The sequence below is a fragment of the Centroberyx gerrardi genome, chromosome 4, assembly GCF_048128805.1.
Source record: "Centroberyx gerrardi isolate f3 chromosome 4, fCenGer3.hap1.cur.20231027, whole genome shotgun sequence".
Classification (NCBI taxonomy): domain Eukaryota; kingdom Metazoa; phylum Chordata; class Actinopteri; order Beryciformes; family Berycidae; genus Centroberyx; species Centroberyx gerrardi.
The window spans coordinates 11799622-11816234 of NC_136000.1; the positions used below are offsets into that span (position 1 = coordinate 11799622).

The 16613-nt window shown below is 42.1% G+C and overlaps 3 protein-coding genes across 3 annotated transcripts; all 3 read right to left on the reverse strand.

Moving 5' to 3' along the window:
• Window positions 1-1752: 1752 nt before the first annotated feature.
• LOC139910288 (5-hydroxytryptamine receptor 1A-like) lies at window positions 1753-3980 on the reverse strand. Its single transcript, XM_071897541.2, has 3 exons — window positions 3305-3980; window positions 2121-2482; window positions 1753-1908 (listed from the first exon to the last, which is right to left on the reverse strand). The coding sequence occupies exons 1-3, from the start codon at window positions 3978-3980 to the stop codon at window positions 1753-1755; spliced, it is 1194 nt and encodes a 397-aa protein (XP_071753642.2).
• A 1724-nt stretch (window positions 3981-5704) lies between these two features.
• On the reverse strand, window positions 5705-7806 carry LOC139910330 (vertebrate ancient opsin). The gene is made up of 4 exons (XM_071897603.2): window positions 7461-7806; window positions 6789-7117; window positions 6390-6635; window positions 5705-5860 (listed from the first exon to the last, which is right to left on the reverse strand). Exons 1-4 carry the CDS (start codon window positions 7804-7806, stop codon window positions 5705-5707), a joined length of 1077 nt encoding a protein of 358 aa, XP_071753704.1.
• A 508-nt stretch (window positions 7807-8314) lies between these two features.
• On the reverse strand, window positions 8315-16595 carry nt5dc3 (5'-nucleotidase domain containing 3). Its single transcript, XM_071897479.2, has 14 exons — window positions 16202-16595; window positions 15502-15686; window positions 14802-14876; window positions 14639-14694; window positions 14218-14308; window positions 13969-14106; window positions 12782-12842; window positions 12364-12466; window positions 11645-11746; window positions 11243-11324; window positions 11036-11122; window positions 10272-10412; window positions 10090-10154; window positions 8315-9945 (listed from the first exon to the last, which is right to left on the reverse strand). Exons 1-14 carry the CDS (start codon window positions 16491-16493, stop codon window positions 9678-9680), a joined length of 1746 nt encoding a protein of 581 aa, XP_071753580.2. The 5' UTR covers window positions 16494-16595; the 3' UTR covers window positions 8315-9677.
• Between the last annotated feature and the right edge of the window lie 18 nt (window positions 16596-16613).

A 16613-nucleotide genomic window follows, 5' to 3' on the forward strand; every position in this document is an offset into this window, starting at 1 on the left:
AGGAAATGTTGGGATCACTCGGTTATCGTTGTTGCCCAAAAAAATGCTGAGAAAAACTTTATTTTTGAAAATCTAATGTAGTTGTATGTGTTGTCTTATGATACAAAGGATGAAAGGCAGATGTTTAAAGGTCATTCCTGATGGCCTCTGATGACAAAGCACACGTATTCATAAACAGAGGGCCATCCTTGTGAATATTAAATCAATCTATTCACACACTAGGTACACACCCACTTCACTCCCCACCACAATTTAACATAGATTGTTTTGAATCCCCTTAATTTACTGGTTGCTAATATTCCCCTCACTGTTGTAAATTCAGAAAACATGCATCCACTGGAATGGATAACTGTTGTGAATATTCATTAACTGATTCATTAACTGGTTGATGTCATCGCTTGATGAGTAAAATATACTACGCATCCTGACATGTTTGTGAAATGTGCAAGTGAAAGTCAAAATTACAAAATCTGTGTTAGCTTACATATTTGACATTCTGATATGGATCTATGTGAAAGCCACTGTCATAATAAATAATTGATATTCAGAAATATACAGGGTATATATTAGTTAGGTCACAAGGTAGAAATATGGGTGAATGTTCTTAGTAACACTTAACTAATACTAACCCTAATGTGGACACATACTATAGGCCTGGAAAACCATATGATGAACATCAATTCCATTACGTTCCTCTTAAATTATAATATTCAGAAGCGAGACTTGGTAGATTTCACTGTGTTAAAGGCCCATTTTGTACATTTTTCATAAATATTGTAAATATCTCAGTTAGAACTTCATCACACACCCTTGAAGTTGGCTCCTCTTATTTCTAGATTTAGTTAACAGTTGTTAACATGCTATTTCTGTCTGTCAACTGGTTGAATTAAGGATTTGCATGCTGTCATTGCAGAATTCTGTTTTATTAAATTAAGATGTGTCTGCTTCCTATTGGAGGTTTGTCAGTAAAAAAATAAGATTGATTGAAGGAAACACAATGAGACTGGTATATTATGATGTAAATTCTGCAACACTGCTTTTAATGAAATACAAATCTTGTTATGGACTACATATATAGGGTAAGGAAAAGGGACAAATAATCACACATTGTGCATTTGGTGCAGTGGATAGAATAAATAGCTCTACTGAAACACCCAGTAAATGACCCATGTCTTATTTTTACACTGAAAAGGAAGCGGTAATTAGATGCATTTCGTAATGCTTTGCTTGATTAAGGAAACAGCCTCTCTGATGATAACAGAGAGGGAAGGTGATTAGATGCTGTGCCTCCCCAGGTGCTGCTGCAGGACGTGTGAAGACCTGGCTGGCCCAGCGGTAGGTCATGGGTTCAGGCTCTCCGGAGACAGCGGGGCAGGCCTTGTGACTGACTGGGCCTGAGAGCTCAGCGGTGGCCCTCTGCTGAGCTGATTGTTTTGGTCCAGGCTGGGGCTCGCAGCATGCAGCGTCTCTGGAGTGTTTCGTTACTGCTGAGTATGTGTGACAATATGCAACCAGCTTGAGATCTTGGCTAATGCAGAGGCATATTAAATTATTGATTCTCTATATATGAAATTATACGGAAATGAGAATGAACACATTGAAGACAACCTTTGGACTTTAATTTAGTTGACATTTTGAAACAGTGAATTAACAATTTGCTATTTTAGTAGTCAGTTGAAAATTACATATTGAATATTGTCAGTTGGTCCTAGTTTCCACTGCCACTCAAGAGGTAGAGGGGAACAGTCACAATCATCTCTTTTTGCATGAGGATTTAAGCCTGTTCCTGAGCCTATAAAACTCTGTCCGAAACTGAGGGTTTACCGCTGCATATATTATTGGGTCACTAAGCGATGTCATGCAGGCGACCGAGACTGACAGAATTTCCACATCCCAAATGGTCCCCATCTGAAAATCAGACAAATGACAGCACATCAAAAAATGTTAGAGAACATCAGATAGAAGTTGTATATCAGCTAATCAGTTTTATGTTGCATTTGTTCATTTAGCATCCTTCTTATATTTAGAGCACAGATATTGGCCTACAAACTAAAATTTTAACTATCTTTTACTGTATTACAGAGATAATGACAAGCATCTTACACTTTAAAAACACTTACCCCTGCACTCCTGTTTTTGTGGACCAAGAAATTCACCATGATAGTTGTAATCAGTGGCAGCCAGAATAAGAGAAAGGTGAGAATTATGTAGCCTGAACGCTTAGCCATTTTACTTTCCTTTTTTTTGTTGGCTCTGTCTTTATTGGCAAGAGATGGCATCATGCACACAGCACCATCCACCTCCTGGTTTTGTTCCGTAGCTTCTGTTTCAGGGGCATGGGGTATGCGACATGCGACTTGAAGTACAGGTAGAGCAGAAACTTGATCTGCTTTAGCAACAGGCAGTGCTTCTCCTCCACTGTTGTTCTTGACTTGTTCTGAGTCAATCAGCAAAGCGGAGCAGGCTTCAGGATTGTCTAACTCTGGAGCAGAAGAAACATGTTGATTGGTTTGTTCTGTTTCAGAGGGTGCCTCATCAATTTGCAGTTTGATTTTGGACTGCCTTTTCTCGTCTAAATTGCTTGATACCCTTTGTGACTCTGTAGTTGAGCTCCTAAGACTAGTAATAGCATCTCTATTCATTGACTTTGTTTTAACTTGTGTTGCAGGGGGTTTGGGTTGATCTGTTTTAGAGGGTGCCTCATCAGTCTGCACTGTGGCTTTGGACTGGCTTTGATTGTCTAAATTGTTTAAGACCCTTTGTGGCTCTGTTGTTGAGCTCCTAAGACTAGCCATAGTATCTCCCTTGGATGACTTTGGCTTCACTTGCATGACACGGGACCGAGGTTGTTCCATTCCAGACGGTGCATCATCAATCTGCACTTGAGCTTCTGGCTCATTTTTGTTGTCTAAATTCTTTGAGATCCTTTGTGGCTCTGTTAATAAGCTCCTTGAACCAGCCATAGCAGCTTTATCGGAAGGATTTGGTTCAACTTGCATCACAAGAGGATGAGGCTGTTCCATTCCTGATTCAGATATATTGACTGAAGCTTTGAATTGTTTTTTATTCTCTGAGTCACTTAAGACAATCTGGTGCTCTTTTGTTAAGTTCAGTAGGGCAGCTGTAGAATCTCTCTTGGATGAATTTGGATCAGCTTCTGTCACCTGTTCAACCTGAGCAACAATTTCCTTCTGGGTTTGGTTTTGGTTTGATTTACTGTTTCCGTTTTCTCCACCTATGCCATCTTCTTTCTTCTGCTCATCTGCATTTTGTGTTTTGTCTTTTTTTGAAAGAGGAAAAGTACCTTTGTCAAATATTTTGCGACTGTGCGCTCTTACTATTGTAAATATGCGAGCATAGAATCCAATAATGACTACAAAGCAGGTTGTCCATAGTGGAACTAATATGTAAAGTCCAAAAGTGTCATAGGAGGGTATTGCTTCCCCCTGTGATCCATGGCATTTCACATAGACAGGTGAGTCCTTCACAAATGTCAGACAAAAACCAGCTACTAGAATAGCCAGGGTCCATGTGAGAGGAATCAATACTATAATCCGTTTTCGCCGCTGACTAGTTTTGAAGGGTTGCGCAATGGCTTGGTATCTCTCTGCACTTATACATGCCAGCGTTAGCAGCTGGATGCAGCAGCTGAAGGAGAAAGAGGCCACTTGTGCATCACAGATAAATTCATCCACATATCCTCTTTGACGCACAAGCATAACAATGGTTAAGAGAATGGGGCAGTCAACGGCACATCGAAGAATGTCTATAACTGCAAGATTCACCAGTAGTGCATTATTCCATGTCTGCAGTGATTTTTGGTGGTGCACTGCCCATGTGACAAAAAGATTTGCTGCAATGCCCACAAAAGAAGTGATCAACAGAATAAAACAGTTTGTCACAAGGAATGCGATGTCAACGTATTCCTCCCAAACGGTGTTGTTCCCAGAGCCCCATGCAGGCGCAGGCTCACTGCTCATCTCCAGCTTCAAAGAGTCACCGACAACATTTTGAGTTCCATATCTTCATCCTTTCTAAGTCGAGGGAGTGTGCATTAAGCCTCTTTCTCTTGCAGGCAATATATTCTTGGGTGATCTGATCCCTTAGTTATTGCAGCTTGGACAAGTGACGGCAAAGTATCCGCCCTTTTCATTATCACCCCACATCACCAACAGGTCACCTGGGAGCAGTCACTCTTCATCACATTCATTAGCACTTAGCTGTGCATTCACAGCAGAGACGAGCACAAAAAGGCTGATGGTTAATTGAAAAGATGGTGTTATTGTCAATCCTGATATCTAATTTAAAACTGACCCGTTTGTCCTTTTGTGAGCCAGCTGGGAATGAGGTATTTTATGAACCTGAAAACTTTGCATGAAATTACTAGCACATGATGATATGGCACTGCAATGCATAGGATTTGCATTTACACGCGTGTGTGATGTGTATCTTGATGCAACAGCTGTCCATTTCATTCGGTACAATTTCTCACACAGGTTAAAAGCTTTGCATTAGCCATTCCAGATGGATGACTTGGGAGTTCTTGAAACGGCCCAGGAAATGAAAGGAGCCGTGCTGCTGGATTACAGCATGACATTGTATAATCCTATTTGTTGGAGATAAAGTGTGAAATGCTCTTTGCTTCAAAATTGTAAGCTTATGGGCTATGCCAAATCTGGGATTAGATCAACATAGTGCATTATCCTCCTGACCATTCTATATTTTAGATTGATCAAATGTCTCTTGAAATCAGATACTGTAGCTGCATATAGCAGTGCTAGAAAAGGAAGTGTGATGGAACACAAGAAGTGGTCATCAAATTTCCTAGTGCTAACACCTCCTATTGTTTTAGTAAACTGTTCTGGTGCATTGAGACACTCAACAAGAAGCTCCAGTCTGTAAGGGGTGTGAACCAAACTTCAGGGTGTTTCATTGAAGTTTATGTTTTTTAAAATCACATTTAGTGCATCAGTATATCTTCAGTACCTTTCAAACAACTGTTCTCAGTTTGGATTAACTGCTTTCCCTGGCTTAAAAACACAGTCCTGCTGTCTTGAGTCACTTCCATTGAAGGACGCAGTTGTATTAAGTCTACAGAGCAGCTGTACTAAGGGTGCTTAAGGCTACCATTTCAACTAAATGTGGCTACCACAGTGGAAACCCCTCATTTCCCCCAAAGACAAACTCAGTGATTCATAACTGATCCATTATCTTCATCTTTATTCAATAATTCATATTACTAATGTACAAATGAAAACTACATTTTACACAAAAAATGCATTTCACTCATTCTTTTTCTTTCTTTTCCTCATTCTTTATCTCTTTTTGGTTAGTCTCCCACATGCACACACACCCGCATGCATGTACATACCCAGAAAAAAAACCCACACACACCCACACACACACACACACACACACACACACACACACACACACTTCAATATGAAAATGGTAACAGTTATTGATCTCAACATATCACATAAATAAAATTTCGTTTTCAAAGATAAACTGGTATCGAATTCTCTCATTGTTCTAGAAATATGTCAGCTGTTAGTCTTTGAGCCAGGCTCAGTTCTTGCTGGGCTGCTGTGAAGAAGACCTCTCTTCATGACACGGGCCTCTAGTGGAGCAGGTCTGTGTCCCGCTGCTGAGATGTCTCTGTGTTGAGACCACTATGGCAGCTTCTCGCGCATGCTGGAGAAAGTCACAGAGGCAACACCTTGCTGTGCATGTTGACATTCCTGCTTGAGTTAGTCAGTCTGCTCCTCCTGGTTAAGACGTGCATGTTCACGCTGACGCTGACAGCCCCATGGGGAATGTAGCGGCCACACGACAGCACCTCCAGAGTGGCATCACGGAACTGTTGGACATACAAAAATACAAACACGCTGTCAGCAAATACATGAGCATCAACATTCACAAGCCATTCAGGTCCGAGGTCAGTGATTCTCAACCTTTTTCATATCAAGGACCTCTAATTTAGAACACATCAGGGCTACGGACCCCCATTTGATGAGATTTTGTCTCTCTGACCCAAATCTGAGAATATATTTATTGTTAGATATGACTGTGTCCAGAATCCCATGACTATCTGTTTTGTAGGTAGAGAGATAACAGTGAAACTATGATCAAAGTAATCATTCTTCTACATTATCTGTGTTAACTTATTGTAAATGAAATAACGGTGATGTTTAACAATTTATCAATTTGCTGGGGACCCCCACCCCCCGAACCCCCTCAAGGACCCCTGGTGGTCCCCGGACCCCACATTTAGAACCACTGTCCTAGGTGACTTATGTTTCCTTCTGTTTCCTACCTATGTTCACACCTAAACGATGTATCTCAGTACTAGATCTTTACAGCAGAGATACACTTTAGCACCTGCGTACCTGCTTGTTGGTAAGGAAGTAGATGATGGGGTTATAGACAGGGCTTGTCTTGGCAAAGTACATGGGCATGGTGGCTAGTAGTGGGGGGATGTAGAGTTCTGGATCCACCACCACCACCACAGACAGGACAGTGTAGGGCAGCCAGCAAACGAAAAAGGCTATGATCATGGCCAGCACCATCCTGATGACATGCTCATTCTCCTGGAGGCTGGGACGCCCGCCCAGCAGCTCCACACTCCTGTTCAGCTGGGATAAGACAGCATTTCATTAAAAACTTGCACATGGCAAAGTGTGGGTAAACAGACTAGGAAGAAGTATGAATGTTCAAATCCTACCATGCCGAAATGGTGATTGAGGTAGCGAGTGTTATAGATATGTAGAAGCCATCGATAAACCTACCTTGTTCATGGACGTCAGGACCTTAGAGTAGCAGTAGATTATGACTGCAACAGGGATAATGAAGCAGAAGACTGTGTAGCAGATGAGGTAGCTGTAGTTACTCCAGGATCTCTCCTCCCAGCCCAGGGAGCAGGAGGTCTGGACCCCCTCAGGTCCATAGGAGCTCCAGCCGAGTAACGGTGCCACCGCCCAGAACAAGCAGAAGACCCAGACAAATAGTAGCCCAACAATGCATCTCCTCATGCTTAACTTAAAACCAGCTTTGGGCTTGCACACCACATTGTACCGCTCATAGGCAAGCAGAGTCAGGGTGCAGAGAGACACCAGACCTAGCAAAGAGAAACCAATCACCAAAAGTTTCAGGAAAGAAACAAAAGACATTTGCAAAATCTGATCCCAGTAAAAGATTGTTTTCCTCAAAAAACATCTAACAAAGGCCTAGCATATAAAAATTTGTATAAAGTTATAATTTAGCCTATAGGCTACATGAACTGAAATTTCAAAAAAAAAAAAATACTGCAAATGGTGGAAATTTTACCCTCAATATCTTTTGTTTATTAGGGTTCACAACGGTAGAAGTCCAGGCACAGACAAACCAACTTTGGTCACAATACATTCACCTTATAAAATAAACTGTCAAAGACAACGAATTGGTAACACACCTCGACTTACCAAAATAATTGACCGCAAATCCTTGAAAAATGCAGAATCCGTTGCCAAGAAAGAAAGAGCCTTGATAGTTGGTGATGGTGACTATTAGAGAGCCGCACAGGGCGATCATGAGGTCGGACACCGCGAGGCTGAAGATGATGGCGTTCATGGGGTGGAGGAGAGGCGGATTCTTCAGCAGGACGGTAATCACAAGACTATTGTTAAAAACTGATAAAACTGTGTTGAGGAACATGAGGAAAGAAATGATACTGTAGCCCACCCGCGGAAAGACCGTGGGCGCTACAGTAACGGCCTCAGTCAGCAGAGGATGCGAGTCTGCGCTCCAAGGCGTGCTGTTGCTGTCCATGGTGCCTAAATGAACCACACGCGACCCTTGGCGAAACAACTGTGACCCCGCGACTCACCCAGACACCCTGCTCACGCGAGGGCCCCGCGTCATCGATCTTATCATTTCTGATCCTTGTTTAACCACTCGGCTCCTCGGGATTTTATATCTCAAGATCTCACATTGTGCACCTGTCTGTTTGAGAAAGCTGCCCCCAAAAGCAATATGGGAAATTGCTCTGTAACATGATTGGAGGGATTAATCCCAATAAATCCACTGCTATAATGGCAATTGCGAAGGAGAGGGATTTAGAAAAAAACTCATCAATTAGTGTCTATCAATTAGTGTTATGAAACATTTTCCTTTGCTATTTACATGACTAAATAGCAAAGGAACTTAAGTACATACTACATAAGTAGCCTACATATTTAATTTAATAAGTGAGTACATACATACTCATTAAATGTCAATATCAACTAACCTACAAAAGCAGCAATACCTGCTTTTAATTAATGACACAAGCACTACCTTATGCTAATTATACCATTTCCATTTTAATGAATAGTGAAATAAAAACACACTTCAACAAAAGTAGTGTTAAAGTTAACACAAATTGAAAACTCAAAGTAAACACAAGTAAACCATGAGGTTCTGGTAGCGGCCAATGGTATTCAACAATTTCCCTTTTTCAAATAATTCAAAACTCTAAAGGTCCAGGCCATATCAAATACATTATTCATAACCCCTCATTCCAGTATGTGTGACCACTTTTCACACATTTTGTGCAAAAGTATTAAACCCATGAGCACAAAAATCATGCTGCCTCTACAGATAAAATAGTAACACTATTGGTAAATACAGCAATGTCTGTGTAGCTTCTGTATGTATTTTTTTCCTTACAAATATTAACATTTCTCATATGCACGACTGAGACACACACGGTCTAAAGATGGTTAAAACAATTACTCAAAACAAAAAAGCTGTCAGAACAACAGGTCATGATCATGATGTGCAGTTCATAATGAAATGGACTACAGTGCTATCTTACAAGCATTATGAATAGCTTGGTTACCACAAAGAATATTACTTTCTTACAGCATTACAAAAATATATACATTGCAGTGATGTATTTTGAACATGACCTTAAGGCAGTTGAGTTTGTAATAGAAATATCTCATTAAATTAAACAGCGCTCAGTGGTAATGAAGGCCTGAGCTGCTTCTTCCCACATTTCAGCAATTTCCATTTCACCAGCAGTCTCTTAGTTTTACAGATGCAAGCAAAAAAAGGCAAAGACAATGTCAAAATGGTATATCATAAGTGGACATCTGCATAAGAAACTCAAATTCACACTTCATAGTTAAACACTTTAGACGTAGTGTGTGCATACCTCTATTGTTTACATTGTGTAAATAAATGCTATCATCTTTGTATAAACTCTGTCTTTCACTCTCTCTCTGTCCCTCACAAACACACACTTAAAACAATCAGTGCCTTCAAAGGTCCTAATTCTATCTGTGTGGATAAAATCCTCACATACATCTTGTCATTTGGCTTAAGAAGCACTAGTGCCATTGTTCCTCTAACAAACTGAAAACATTCCAGATTTTTTTGAGAGGATATACATAATTAACCTATTTAAAGCTTCATAGACAAGGATTAAATATCAACAGCGAGATGCAGCATGGGTGCATTTACATATTCAAGTCTTTACATAATGTTGCCATTTCTGCATTAGTTAAAATGCAGCGCGCCATCTTCCGAAAAGTCAGCATTCATGTCTCAAACCTTCTACAGTATGTCAAGTGAAAGTCAGAGATGAAGCTTCTTCAATTCTTTCCTTCATCTTTCAACTTGTCGCTCTCTCTCCCTCTCTCTCTCTCTCTCTCTCTCTAATCGGAGTCTGCTTTGGTCCTGTGGGGCTGGGAGGAGACGCTCATGGTGTCAGCAGGACTCTGCTCAGGCCAGAAGGAGGACTCGTGCTGCAGAGGAGTACGGCGGGGGAAAAAGGTGTGCTGGAAGTCATAGTTGAGCAGGCAGCTGATGGAGGCCATGTAGATGTCAGCAAAGCGTGAGAGTCGGCGTGAGAAGTAAGTCGGGTTGTGGTACGTCCGGAAGAGGCTCCCGAACTGAGCGTTGAAGGTGTCCTTGGTCTGCGATCTGCCATGACGACACATTCATACCGTTATGATAAGGCCAGGATCAGCAAATTGAAGCTCGGTAAGGCTATAAGAACTCTGTGAGTAATTAGTATTGCACCTGATCTAAAATATACTGCCTTGCCAAATGAATTATCTCCTTTACCTCATGGCTTCTCTTTCTTTGATCCACTCCTGGACGACAGCTTGAGATGCTGGATCCCTGTGTACCTGTGTAAAAGCAGATAAGCAGAACAAAATACTTGAGAGAGAGGCAGAGAGAGAAAGAGAAATACTGGTCTAAGATTTTGCATGCAGACTGACACACGTTTACTGTAGTCTCCTGACCTGCATGTGTTCGATGAGTCCAGTCAGCGCCTGCAGCCAGGTCATCATGTGGACGTACTGCTCTGTGTTCATGATCTTGATCTCCTTCCTCAGCTCAGGGATGATGGCTCCTGTCCTCCAGCCGTGCTTCAGCGTCAGATCCTGCAGGACGAAGCACCAGAAGACACATCTTGAATCCCAAATTCAGTACTGTGCATATCATATGTTGTCAAGTTTGAGGACTTGAAAAAAGAGTAACTGGGGTTACTCATAACCCAGTTATGAGTAACCCGGTTAAGATGCCTGGCTTACTCCAGTATTATAGGAGTTATTGTTGCATGTAAACATCTTACTCCTTTCACTTACTCATTTTCACAAAAATCAGCGTTATGAGTATATTTTGATGTCAACAGAAAATATGACAGTAAGTAGTATTTACTATACTATTACTATAGGGATCATCATTTCTTTCCCCTGTATTAGAAATAAAAAAGCTGGCAGCTGCATTTTTTCATTCATTTTTGCTGGCAGGCCATTTTATCTGTGGGTGGGACGCCACAGTGATGGACAGGAATATTCTGTTAAATCATTTATTCGTGGCAGAAACAAAAAGACTCAATTGCAGGGTATCAAAGGTTCATATAAACAGCTTAACCCGAATAAGACCTTAAGCGGAGTATGGCCAATAGCCAGGTTACTGTGCATGTCCCTGTCTGTTACAGTACAATGTATTGTGTATTCTTATAATGAGTCATTTGTTGTGTAGATGCCTGGGAGCTACTTACAGCCAGGTCGCTGTAGATGTGATCTCCAAAGTAGAGCACCTTGGACCCTCTCCACCCGGTCAGTCTCAGGAACTCATACAGGTTTCCCTGCAGTGACCAAACAGACACACCCAAATTACAAAATGTATGTATTTCCTAAGGTGTGAGCAGCAGTAATCTGTCTGGAATTTGAAACAATAATGAGATGGTAAAGCCCTGGCACAACACCTGTTTGTAGATCTGCCCCTTTTCCAACCTGTGAATCCTGTCCCACAGCAGCACCCCTTTGTCTGTCACTCGTCTGAAAGGTCTGGGAAAAAAAAAAAAAACAGAGATGGACACAAAGACAAACCTTAACCACTTATAATAGTGGCAGCTCCCAAACAAATTTAGACACATGCACACGTGCAAATACACACGTTCATATAAGCATCTGTGCGCATAGTTGTGTCTGGATTAAGTGGGTACTTCACAGGGCAGAGGCACAATGTCCAAGGTCCAATGTGTGTGTGTGTGTGTATGTGTTGGGAGGGGGGAGAGGGGGGGGCATGCTTACCATGGGGCCCCTAGTGGGATAATCCGGGCATGGACATTGTACAAACACACACACACACACACACACACACTTACTTTCTCCTGTCATTGAAGAAACCCGGTTTGTCGGCCTGTACAATAACAACATCAAACAGGTCCCTCCAGTCCTCCCCTACTATGTAGTTCATCCCTCGGTCCCTGAGGAAGACAAAAGATCAGGGCATCATCATTACCTAGAGACTTCTATCAGCAACATCTTAAAAGTTTGTGAGGGTTGCTCCTGAGCTCAGCAGATAGCACATAGTGATTAATGATGCAAACATCGGCAAACCAGCTTGTACTAACCATGATTCAATGGAGAGGGACGGTCAATGTCCGCACACTATCCATATTATAATCACACTACTGATGTGTGGCTTTGAATAAAAGTCACTGACAAAACCGCCGTATTTCTTTTAACCTGTTGCCAGTTTATTGCTGTGAGGACAGCATGTAGCCAGCGATGTAACCAAGGACACAAATTGGATGTTTTTGGATTCTGAGAAGTTTTTGGCGAGCGATCCACACGGACGTTTTTTGTGTGCTGTCAAGCCTGGTTTCAAAAGAGCCCCGCTGTGAATGGCTTACAAATATTTAGAGAACAGCACGCCCTCAAATGTGTATCTACCTATTCACACCAGTTGGGCCACAACACAGAGGCAGCAATGAAATATTTGTATCCCCATACTTGGCATTTTAAACTGATTGTGTCAACAAACACTTCCCTGGAGCCCAGACACTCAGTTTGCTCTTATGCAGATCTAAGGTAAACTTACACAAAGTCAAATGGGCTATTGGTAATGAGGAACATCTTTTTTCCATGCTCAGACAGCTTCTTCAGCACAGCATGGCTTTGCTCACCATAGCAAATATATTTCTCTGGAGAAACAGAAAAGAAGGAGGGAGGGGGAGAGTGAGAGAGAGTGAGACAGAAAGAGTGAGAGGAAGAGAGAGACAGAGCGAGAGAGAGAGAGAGAGAGAGAGAGAGAGAGAGAGCGAGAGGTGAAGAGGGAAGAAACTCATTTGATTTGTGCAAACAGAAATCCATTGTCTTCATTCTCAGATAACTGCCTCATTATTCCTGCAGTAATTTCTTAGCAGATAAGAGAATTCTTGGCAATGACACAGACAGCGCCCTCATCACTTTTTTTTTATATCAGCTCAAACAAAGTAATGGAAATCAAAGAACATTACCGATATCTGCTTCCACAGCTCGGTACATAATGCCCTTGACATGAACATCTCCTATGGCCTCCTGTGAAGAGAGGAGGCAGTACACAAAACTCAGCCAGGGACTCATGACTTCACAGATACAAAGTTAGCATTCAGCTCCACTGGCAACACTTTGTTCTGTATAAAAATGGCTGACTTTGCAAGCACAAAGAAGGCAAATTGTTTGTGTACATCTCTGAATACAAATTAAATACGAAGAAAGAAGGCCCTGAGGCTTAGTTGCTTTAGTGAGACAGAGACAAGGTTTCCAACAGATTTTCAGTAGTTTCATATTTGCCTTTGTCTCAGAAGTGAATCAACGCTCCCTGGCAAAGTTTCACATTTATGGGCAAAGTTAACGGGAAGCTTAAGTTGGGAGATTCTTCTATGTACACAAAAGTCAAAGGAAAGGAAAGTGATAAACGACAGGGTTAATAACTCATTAGTAAATCAGGCCTGGCTGGAGGAAAAGAGTGGGGAGGGCGTCCTTGAAAAACTGTCAACTCCAGAAGATATGAGAGGCGCTCATGGAGCAGAGAGTGCGGAGGCTTTTAATGACAGCGATCTGTCAGAAGCGCTACAGTGTCACACCGAGTAGACAGGACCTGCGTGACAGCTGCCCTCGGAGGGAGAATGCAGCACTGGTTTCTCTTGCCCCTCTCCCTCTGAAGTAGCAGAGCCACCAGAGAACAGGCGCAGATGGTGGGAGGCCGGCTCGCTGGACTAAAATTAGACACCAGTTTTCACAGCTAAAATTAAGACGGCTCGTCTTGTTGACTGCATCGAAATAGGAACGGAGTCACAGCAAACCGCAAGCACGTAAATACGTGAACATTCACGTGTGCACATGCTGACTTTCAACCCGCTCCCACATTCATATAGTTAGAGACATTCGCACCTCTGAGCTACAATCACAATCCTCTACAGTTGGCCACTGAGAAGCTCGACTGGAGCAGCTGGGGGTTAAGTGCTTTGCTCCAGGCCACTTCAATGTCAGTTGTTGAGGAAAAGGACAGTAGTACTCATTCACTTGCCCTGGCCAGACTACAGCAAACACTGTATGAACATGAAGGCCTGAGATGCCTGCAATACCTTGACCAAACAGCAAGCAAACATGACGCTCCCACAACAGTGATCAAACAAAGGAGGATGATATGAGGATAACTCACCTTCACATCTTTGTAGAGATGGACGGGCTCATAGTCAATGTTGTGCCTCATGAAGAAATCATTGACGCAGGAGAGGAGCGTCATCTCAGGCAGGGAGAAGATGTCCATGTACTGTTTCATGGTGTGGCCATGGGAACTCTGCAGGACAAGTAAAGCAATACTATTCAGATGACTGTGTTAGGCCATGTTTCATGGTTCTATTTCCACCGTGTCTCTGCTATTATAGAGAGGTGTGGAGGTGATCTTCACCTTGCCGTAGAAGTCACTCATGATCTCTAGAGGGACGTGGGAACCCTCATACATGGCAATTACTTCCTCGTCGGGAACTGGGTAAAGACCCCTGCAGAGAATAAAAGCACAAAATCCTTAGTCAGTAATAATAGAATTCATAGCGCTTCACTGGTAGCATGCACAACCTCCTAAAACAGCTCATAAACAACAAAAAAGCAATAAGGACTGTAGACTGAAATGTTGACTGAAAGATAAAAATCAACAGCATTTCACACACGCTGAGTTTAATTGCCCAAACCTTTCTTCAACCAAGAAAAAGCAAGCTATATTCATATTTATATTATATGATTTTTTTATTACCCATGAGAAAGTATTATTTATTACCCAGGAATAATTCAGAGGTGTCAGAGGTGTGTGAAGTAATACAATGCATAGATACCTGTAAACCGTTCCCAACTGGATGTAGTGAAAAGCATCTATCTTCATCAGCAGCGCCTATAGCAAATTGTTGAATACATTATTGAAAATGATCATCCCACTGAGTTAGGATACATGTAAAACTCTATCAGTCAGTCACTTTTTGAAAGGAATGTCCTTCTCACCTTCTGAACATCATAGTGAAGTCCCCTTACAGCAAAATTAGGGATATACTCGTACTCGCGCAGGCCCTCTGGATACTAATCCAAAAGAAAATCAGATGTTAGTATGAGCTTTATGTGGAAGAAGTGCTGTAAGACTCGTTGGCTCAAACGACAACAAAACAGGGGATTATCTCTACCGAGTCCTAAACAATCGAGCAACATCAAAAGAGTAAACCACAAGCATAATCCATAATCCATCTATGCAAGTAATATAATGCCTGATGGTATAACACAGTTGTACTAAGCCCTTTTTTAACCTTAATTTATCTAGGGAATGTGTGGTGAACATGCATCCTATTTTGTAGCAAAGCTCCGTGTCACATTCATTCATAAAACCATAATCCTCTACTACTGACCTCTGAGCAGCTCTACTGGAGATGTTGGGGGTTAAATGCCTTGCTCAAGGGCAAACTGACAGTGGTTTTTGAGGGAGGATAGAGCATGGATCTTACACAACATTACACAAAAATGGTAAACAAGGAAGACATATGGTTGTTTGTCCTGTTCTGTGCTTTGTGCAATTACACAGCTGACAAAACGTCACACAGCCGTGATTGAAAGGACTGGTTCTGTCTGCATCTGGAGCAGAGGTGCGTTTGATGTGCCAGAGCTGAAAGAGGACAGGGGGATGGATGGACACACACACACACACTGTACACACCCTGTGCTCTGTGATGAGGATGTCCCGTGCGATGTTGAAGATTAGGGTGTGGAGGTGGCGGGAGTAGAAAGCCAGGGTGTAGTCATAGTCAAAGCCATAGATCTCGATGTCCCCGAGGCTCATCTCGTTGTTGGCGAAGATGGTGTCAGGGTTGACAGAGTTCGTGGATATGACTGGGATCAGGTCTGGGAGGGAGGAGAGGGCAACAATACTGTTATTACGGTTATTTTGTTAGTCATTTAGGAATAGTATATGTTGTCATGATGGGAATTAATATGAAGGAATATGACCTGACAATAGGGTATAACAGAGCTTGTTGAAGGTTGTGTTGGTTATTTTTCCATGTATATCAACACTTTGAATAACAATGTTGAATATGAACAGGTAATGATAATCACTGATTCATCACAATTGGTTGATAGTTTCATTAGGCCTATAAATAATCAATTGCATCCTATGATGTGATATAAAGGAACAAGAGTATTATTTCCATCAGGTTTGCTACATGAGTTAGTCTGAAATGCTGCTGTTTTGAAACAGAGGCAACAGGCAACATGAGCAGCAATGGAAATAATAACAGTGTTAGAGCTATTCCATTTGTCATTACTGGGTTATAAGAAGGCAATAGTGATTTCTGTTTACTGACACGTTGTCCTTGATGAGTGGGATGTCATTCTAAGTCTAATCTGCGTGTTCATACCTTCAGTCTGCCTTTTGGTCTCATTGTAAACAGACCACAGCCAATTGGTTACATCTTGGCCGCTTGAAGAGCTGGTACACAGTGATGCTGCGTAGTTTTTGGCACTCGGGTGTTGTGCCTGTAGCTGACCGACTCCATGGGACATCGCAGAGAAATTCCGTTTCCATAACCGAGCCCCGAACGGTCGGTTGCCGAAATCCTGCCTATGTAAGGCACTGCAGAAAACCACCAGCTTCTGCAGACAGTCCTTACGCTTTAAAAGAGTCGAAAAGGACAATGCCAAGGGCGTCATGGCTCTCTTGTTTGGGCTTCAACCCGTGTGTAGGTCGTGGTGGTGGGCTCCTGGACGAATGCATGCGGCTGTCGCGCTCTTCTGTAAATACCGAAAGTGTCTCTGGATCATCGCTTTGAA

Coding starts and splice junctions, on each gene's coding strand:
- LOC139910288 (XM_071897541.2), bottom strand. CDS start 3,980: ATGAGCAGTGAGCCTGCGCCTGCATGGGGCTCTGGGAACAACACCGTT. Junction 2,483..3,304: donor TCGCAAAATATTTGACAAAG/GTACTTTTCCTC, acceptor CTTCTGCTCCAG/AGTTAGACAATCCTGAAGCC. Junction 1,909..2,120: donor ACAAAAACAGGAGTGCAGGG/GTAAGTGTTTTT, acceptor TCTGATTTTCAG/ATGGGGACCATTTGGGATGT.
- LOC139910330 (XM_071897603.2), bottom strand. CDS start 7,806: ATGGACAGCAACAGCACGCCTTGGAGCGCAGACTCGCATCCTCTGCTG. Junction 7,118..7,460: donor ATTTGCGGTCAATTATTTTG/GTAAGTCGAGGT, acceptor TCTCTTTGCTAG/GTCTGGTGTCTCTCTGCACC. Junction 5,861..6,389: donor ACTTCCTTACCAACAAGCAG/GTACGCAGGTGC, acceptor TATGTCCAACAG/TTCCGTGATGCCACTCTGGA.
- nt5dc3 (XM_071897479.2), bottom strand. CDS start 16,493: ATGACGCCCTTGGCATTGTCCTTTTCGACTCTTTTAAAGCGTAAGGAC. Junction 14,695..14,801: donor TTCACTATGATGTTCAGAAG/GTGAGAAGGACA, acceptor AATTTGCTATAG/GCGCTGCTGATGAAGATAGA. Junction 11,325..11,644: donor TTCTTCAATGACAGGAGAAA/GTAAGTGTGTGT, acceptor TTTTTTTCCCAG/ACCTTTCAGACGAGTGACAG.